Source organism: Condylura cristata, unplaced genomic scaffold, assembly GCF_000260355.1.
Source record: "Condylura cristata isolate star-nosed mole 26May11 unplaced genomic scaffold, ConCri1.0 scaffold00008, whole genome shotgun sequence".
Lineage (NCBI taxonomy): Eukaryota > Metazoa > Chordata > Mammalia > Eulipotyphla > Talpidae > Condylura > Condylura cristata.
In genome coordinates, this window is record NW_004567109.1 from 13,328,393 (window position 1) to 13,336,166 (window position 7,774).

Sequence of the window (7,774 nt, forward strand, 5' to 3'; positions counted from 1 at the left end):
AAAAAAAAAAAAAAAAGAGGGGAAAGAGCTTCTGTAGATTGACCTTACAGATAAGGAAATTCAGAGGATAAAAGTTCAGCGCTAATAAATGAATGAGATCTGAGCCATCTGGTTTGAGGCTCCATAGCCAAGAAGACACTTTCATTTACTGTTCTTGTACTGTGAAGGGATAACTAGTTGGGTTCCTGCACAGTGAAGAGATAAACATCAGGGCTATCTTTCCAGAGCTTAGAAGCAGGAAGAACTTTGTCTCAAGAATCTGGAAAAGTCAGCATGACTGGCCTTTTTTGGAGTTAAGTGCTCTTGAGAAAGCACTGTCCTTGCATACTAAAGACAGAAGACAGGGCCATGTCAGGTTTAATGACTGGAAAAAGTCCCAGAGGCAGGCTCAAAGACTTTAAGATGTTTGAATGTCAGGTGGAGGGAGAGAAGAGCGAAGTAGCTTACAGGAAAAACTCCATTTCAGGGAAAAAAAACCAAAACCAAAAAACAAAACCTTCCTCTTTCTTTAAGGAAAAATGGGAGGAAGAGAAGGAAGGAGAAATACTCTAAACACCCAACAGATAGCTAGGAATTTTGAGTTTACCATTTTTTTCTAAGCCCTGATGCCCTCCCCACAAAGTGTTCTTCACCATGGTTACCTGTTTGGCTGCAATTTCTTCATCGCGTCCGTCTCCAATCACTACATATGTCACTTTCTTTCCAAACCTCGACACAATTCTCTCGAAGCAGCTCTCCTTACCTGGTAAGAAAAAGGCAAGGACTATCAGGACATTCCTCCCTATCTTTTCCCCCTAACACCAAAGAAAAGGGTCCACTTTTTTGGACAAAGTAAGTGGCAGCCCATATAGTATCTTTGTGGGGTACAGGGGTGCACCTAGAGATCCAACGGGCCCTCTACCAGACTGAAGTTGTGCCATTAAAACACCAACAGACTTTCCAGGTCTTATTTCAACCTTCATGCCAAGGGTGAAGTCCCTAAGATCTTAGTGTGAAGAATTTCCATAGATGAGGGGTGAAGGGGCGTAGGCAGTGTGAGCACGGGACCACCACCTTCCTTCCCACCTTTCCTGTATTTACAGCTTACAAAGTAGTTGTCAAGTAATCCTTTCCTTTAATTCTCAAAATTACCCAGTGAGATGGGTAATATTCCTCATTTTATAGATAAAATGGGACCCAAAGTATTAGTGACTTGCCCAGACCACAACTAAGCTAGCTAGTAGACTTTGGGCTTGTGACCCCAAGTTTAGGTTCAGGCCAGTACACCCTCATAAAAGGACGATTTTTGAGAGGAAATTGTTTTAGTGTAGGAAAGAGAAGAGGAAACAAAGATCTTTATTTTTTTGTAAATAATAACAAATTTTCCAGAGCCAGTCCTAGACCTGAACCTTTTCAGGAGAGGAGTCCTAGAGTGCCAATGATACGGCCACGTCTGGAACCTTCTCCCTACTTTACTGTAACCATTGTTTACTGTACCTGAAACTGTTCTTATCAGTCAAACAGGCCTCGGGAAATGGGTGATTTAAATTCACTGCAGATAGTTCTGCGAAACGTTGTTATATCAAAAAATTCAAATCCCACCTGAAACCAACATCTAAAGAATGTACAGATGATACTGCTGTGGAAAAGATATTCACATAAATAAAAAGAAAATTATTTCCCTTGCCTTTTTTTCACTAACTTTTATACTTTATTTCCCTGTTTCTGCCACCTTCTTCAGTTAAGCAAGGTCCTAACTTTGCTTCCTTCTTCATCCTGCTCCATTAACCTTCTCATCCTTTCTTCTTTCCAGATCCAGTGACATAGCACCAGGTTCCTGAGTGAATAAGAAAAAGGTGGCTCTTCCTCAAGACACTTGGCTGCCATCTGCTGGAAAACTATATTGCTATCACAATATCCAAATCTAATGTGACTGACAAGAAACTGACACTCATTCTCAGAAATCCTGTGTGGGACATTGGGCAATTACCACTTGTCATTCCCAACCCATGTGGTACCTCAAACCAGGGCGACTAGTCATCTGGACCAGACTCTAGGTCACTTTGGGCTTCAGCCTCTGGCTTACTAAAACTTGGCTTCAGTGCATGTGAAATAGCTCAGTCACACCTTACACTCATATCAGGCATTCAATCAACATCTGTTAAGTAAATGCACATAAACCTTACAAATGATTCAGTGGATAATTGCTCATGTTTCAAGCCCCAATCCAAACATTATCTCTAATAATGAATTCTTATTATGTTCAAAGTGTTAAAGAGTTCTTTACCTAATTCCATTCCAACCATTACATCCCTAAAACCTAGCCAACCTCTGTCAGAAGCAATCTTATTTACCAAGTCAACAGAAAAAAACAAAAACAAAAACACCAATCTTTTAAGTCATTCTTTTCTCCTAAGACCCAACAGAGAAATATCTTTTATTGAGAGGACATGGATAGCGATTTTTCATGGTCCAGGCACACAGTGATAGAGGATGAAATACACTTAGGAATGTCTTTTCTAAAAGTATCAAGAGTCTGAGAGTTACTAACAGCTGAAAGTACATGAAAAATTTACTCCTACAGAGATGGCAAATATTTTCCCTCCATTTTACACATTAAAACAATCTTGAGGATGAGCTTTCCTGCTTGGGAGGAAAAGGCCAATACAAGTTAGCTTACTCAAAGTCAAACAATCTGTAACTGCAAGACCAGCTAGCCTTTAGAAAGTATTAGATATCTGGCCTTCCCCTATCAAAAACACTTCTGACACTTTCAAAAATGATTTTGAGAATTTCCTTCAATGTCCAACATCACAGAATAGTCCTCAAGAGAGCCACGGAATTGAACGACTATTTCTTCTCCTTGCTGGCAGGTCAGAGTTCTACAAGGAACACGTCAAGCCTCCCGCTGTGGCAGGGGCGCCGTGGAGCCTATGCCACGTCTACTTAGCTCTGGACGAGAGACTGCACAAGATCACCAAATAAACACTGCCAGAGTGAAGAAAATCACTTCCATTAGTTTGATAAACCTTTGGGTACCAGGACTCAATCTAACAAACAGAAGAGAAAATCTACCTTTCAGGGGCCTGGATTCCTACAAAACACGTAGTACAACAGCAGCAGCAGTAATAAAATACGAAGGGGGCTTTCAGATACATTCTTCCCAATTCTTAAATTCCCTGCAAATTAAACAATTCAACCATACCAAATAAGAAAAGAAATGCCTACATATCTACCAAGTCTTAATAATTCATAGTTGCTATTAATAAAAAATGACATTCCAGATTTATCTGAAGTTTCCAATATACCCCTCCCTAGTGCCATTCTCTCCGTGAGCCTATTTCATAAACAATATACTGCTGTGAATATTCTGAACCTTTATACAAATGTTATATACTGTATATCTTTATCTGTAATGTGCTATTTTTTGGGTGTTCAACATTGTTTTTCATAACAATCCTTATATATATATATACACATGTATTTTTAACTCACCCACTTTTAATTTGCTATATAGCTGCCATTGTTTGAATATATCTATTTATCTATTTATCTATATATCTATTTTCTGTTCATGGACAGGTTCACAGGCTATTTCCAATTATAAACAAAGTAGCATGAAAAACAAAATTCTTTTGTCCTTGTACACAAAAGAATCACTCAAGAATGGGCTTCATGAAAACGGACAGTAAATATTTCAGGTTTTATAAATGGTAGATAAAGGAAAATTTTAATGTTCTGTGGTAAAAGTCAAGTAAAATAAATGTATTATTCTTGCCATATTTACATGTAGAGTTCAGCAGAGTTCAGTACACTCACATTGTTGTGCAATAAAGCTCCAGAACTTTTTGATTTTGCAAAACTGAAATTTATACCCAATTTAACAACTTCCTATTTCCCCTTCCTCAAGCTTGTGGGGACCTCCATCCTACTTTCCATTTCTATGAATATGAACATTGCAGGTACCTTAAATAGCTGGAAAGACAGTATATATCTTTTTGAATTGACTGGCTCATGACTTAAAGACATCCAAATGCTGGTGGCACATAATAGGATTTTCTTTCCTTTGAAGGCTGAATACTACCCCACTATATGGATCTACCACACTGGTTATCTGTCCATTCAATGGACAGTTAAGATTTCTTCCACTTCCCGGGTATTGTGAATAAGGCTATTATAAATATGGTGTCCAGATACTTCTTTGACATTCTGCCTCCACTCTTTTGCATTTTTCCCAGAGGTAGGACAGCTGGATCACACGCTAGTTTCACCATTTTACTACCCTTGCCCCAACATCGGACCAGGGCTCCAGTGTCTTTATGTCTTTGCTGAACGTTTATTTTCCTTTTCCCACAGTACCTATCCTAATGGATATGAAGAAATTTTTAACCATTTTCAAGTATACAGTTTAGCTCCTGATTTTTAATCTAGTGCTTTTTCTATCATATTGCACTGTTGTGCCTGCTCTGTGAAAGAGAATGAAATCTCCAAGAACAGATTTCTAAACTAAGATATTATGTTTAAATATTATAAAAGAGAACACGATAAACCTTAAGTCTGACAAACCTGGATTTGAATCCTGTTTATTTAACTTACTATCTGTGAAGCCTTGGATCAGCTACACCACTGTTATATTTGAACAGCCTCATAAATAACATATAGATAAGTGTTTCTCACATAGGCTGGTAAATAATAAGTGTATCTTAAGCAGGGAGATTTCCTGTAAGCTCAGTGATTAGAATAGAAGCCATACCAATTTTGGTAGCACTATAGATGTTTTCAATAGGAAATATTTCTCCTAGTCCATATAGAAGGACCTTGGCCAGGGCTGGAACCAGCTGGGTGGTAGTGATCAGAACATTCACACAATTCTTTCTAGAAAGGAGAAAAGAAAAAGGTGAAAACAAAACTAAACTAATAAATTTAACTGAGTCGACTCTGTAGATGTATTAAAAATTACCCTCAAAGAGCCTGGTACTGTATTTGTTCAGTGACAATGTTCTAATTGTCTCAGGTTTATTTATCTGTCATATTAAACATGGATTCTACAGTCGACATGGATTAGCAATGTAATTCCTACCTTAGTTCTGACCATTCTAACCTGTTGTACTGGTTGCAAATACCAGTGACCCATGTTACTGCTACCACACTTTGGAAAATACACAACAAAGATTTTTCTGTTACAGTGCTATTTCATCAGAGTACAACTCAGTCCACAAGTGAGACATGATTTAAGTCAAATCCTAAGTCTTTATACAATGGCAACATAAACTTCACACGTCCTTTACCTTCACTAAGCATTTACTCCACGGTGTCAGTTTTACTAATTTTCTACCAAGGTTTGGAGCTGGAATTCCTGCTTTTCTGGGAGGCAGCAATAAAGATACTGGTATAGAGGTGCTGCACTTATTTCTCAGGCTAAGCTTTAAGCTGAGATTTCCTTAAGATGCCCTTTTCCTTCTGCCTCTCCTTCCTTTCTGACTGGGCTTTGGTACAGTCCTTCTTGGAGGTTCCTGTACTTAGGTGTGTGTATGTGTCTCCTACAGATGCCTTCCTTGTTGTCACCAATCCATTTGCTGGGTTGAAGTTATGAGTTACTGAGTTTTAATTCTCAGAGCAAAAGTAAGGGGGGAGGGGGGGAAGATTTCATCTACAAATGTTCTCTGAAAACTCTTAAGGTGTGCTGTTAGTGTGAAATGACCTTTCTTCCCACCTAACGTAAGCAGTTCCCAGTATCATTTAAACCCCTATTTCAAATCCTTTTTGGGGATTGGAGTATCCTTGATTAGGGTAGGAAAGTGTATGTTTCCAAGAGGCTGAGACCATAAAGAACCATTTTCACACCTGGACTGGATGAGAAGTAAGGACTTTAATGCAGTTCCTAGCCAGGAATCTGTCAAAACTTCAATTTCTGCTCTAAGTCGCTGCAGTGCTTCCTTTCTCTGGGGACTGAGAAGACCTTTGAGAATAAAAACAGACACATTTATCATTTAACAACCTACCCTGCTGACAATGAAGAAGAGACTTCTAAATTCAATTCAGAAGTAGTGTGAGTCAATGAAATTTTACACAGAGGATTATTATTATCATTTTCTTCAGGAACCCAATTTCAGGCACTCACCGGGCCTGATTCAAAAAGAATCAGACACTTAGGGTGTACAAGAAAACCAACACAGGATAAGCCAATGTTGACAAAAGAGGAAAAGCAAAGACTTAGAATTGCAAAATAAAAAGTACTGACTTTGAATCATGAAAACAGCAATTAAAAGGAAGGAAGCTGAAAAGTTAACTTGATCCCAAGGCCCTGAGGCCCATTATTCTTACTTTTTGCACCGCAGTGTAAGGTAGTGTGGCATGGTTGGCAGGCTCTACTGACCTGGGTAATGTAACTCTAGACAGTCTATGGAACCCTGAAACTTCATGCAACAGTGAAGTATATATTTTTAAGAGTGATTACTTCACAGTGTTAAATATTTCTCATAACTGCTCTGGGAAGAGAGTTAGGAAATGTGGATTCCAGCTACAGTATGGTAAGCAACTTGCTATGTCACGACCTTCACGACAGACTCATCAATTTTCTCAACTCTCAAGATTAGCTCTCAATTTGAACAATCTATGGTCAATGAATTATTTCTAAATAATAGTATTTGAGACACAGTGTTCTCTAACATTTGAAATTATTTCTGGGCAGAAAGAATTCCCATGGTCCTTCAAGTTGTAAACACATGGACACTGCTCATCTATAATCTTGGACCTAGTTTTATGTCTACTATTCACCTAGTTCTGACTTGTCTTCATGGGTTTATACAAATATGATACCCTCTAAAATAGTCTGGATAGTAGCTGTTACTCCAGAACAAGCACAAGTCAAAACATAATCTACTGTTTAAAAATAACAACAGGTCTTTGCAAAGTTATGCTAAGAGAAATCTATGAGAAATGTTGAGCTTCAAATCTCTGTTTTTAAAAAATGTTACAATATTACTGTAGCACAAATTCATGAGCAGCTGCCAGGAGAGTGTAAAGCCTCCCTGGAGAAGGAAACTAGAGGGGAGCTAGAAGGCAACAGAAACAGAGCGTTAGACCGGCTGGATGCCACACTTACCGCCCACGTTGCTTTTATGCTTATCATAGATTTCTCTCACTTTTCGGTAGCGGAAAGCCAGTTTCCTCATCCAGTCCACACCTCCCTGGACACCGACAGAGGAACCGTGGCTGCCACTGCCTCCTGAGCCACTGAAACCATCTGTTGAGAAACTGTAGTTGCTGCAAAGAGAGGATGATAATAATGAAAATCTATACTGCATGGGGGTTTTGGCCAAATGCCACTTGTGATTCTCCTCCCTATTCCTGGTATTTGATTTCAAGGCTAAAAACTTCTAGTATGTTTTCCTTAAATCTGCAAGGTCAGAGTTGAGCCATCATTAGTCTCCCATCTCACTGGCACTGCCATCAAAGAAAGGATGGAGAGGGCAGGAAAAAGAGGTGAGAACAATTCAAGCACCAGTTTCCCCCAGGGATTGACTAGAGAGAGGCTATGATTTCATGAAAAAATAATGGAAAGAAATAACTAAAATACTACTAGTAGTAAGATAACTGGAATATTCTCCCTCTGTGACCTGCTGACTGCTTTATTTAAGGTCATGGGTCAACGTGTTTGCTTAAAAATATGCCCTCACACATCTTGCTTAGTGAAATAAGCCAGAAAGAAAAGGAAAAATACTGGATGGTTTCACTTATAGCAGGAATATAAAGGACCTGGGGAGAAATTAATTAACAACAACAACAACAACAA

At 38.8% G+C, this 7,774-nt stretch overlaps 1 protein-coding gene across 1 annotated transcript in view; it reads right to left on the bottom strand.

The window, feature by feature from the left end:
* The window catches only part of EYA3 (EYA transcriptional coactivator and phosphatase 3), an 86,581-nt gene that overhangs the window by 5,177 nt on the left and 73,630 nt on the right, over positions 1 to 7,774 (bottom strand). The window contains exons 14-17 of the mRNA XM_004679405.2: positions 7,085 to 7,245; positions 5,824 to 5,938; positions 4,733 to 4,854; positions 642 to 742 (exon numbers count right to left, since the gene is read on the bottom strand). Coding sequence (XP_004679462.2) covers positions 642 to 742; positions 4,733 to 4,854; positions 5,824 to 5,938; positions 7,085 to 7,245 — 499 coding nt within the window. The remainder of the gene's footprint in view (positions 1 to 641; positions 743 to 4,732; positions 4,855 to 5,823; positions 5,939 to 7,084; positions 7,246 to 7,774) is intronic.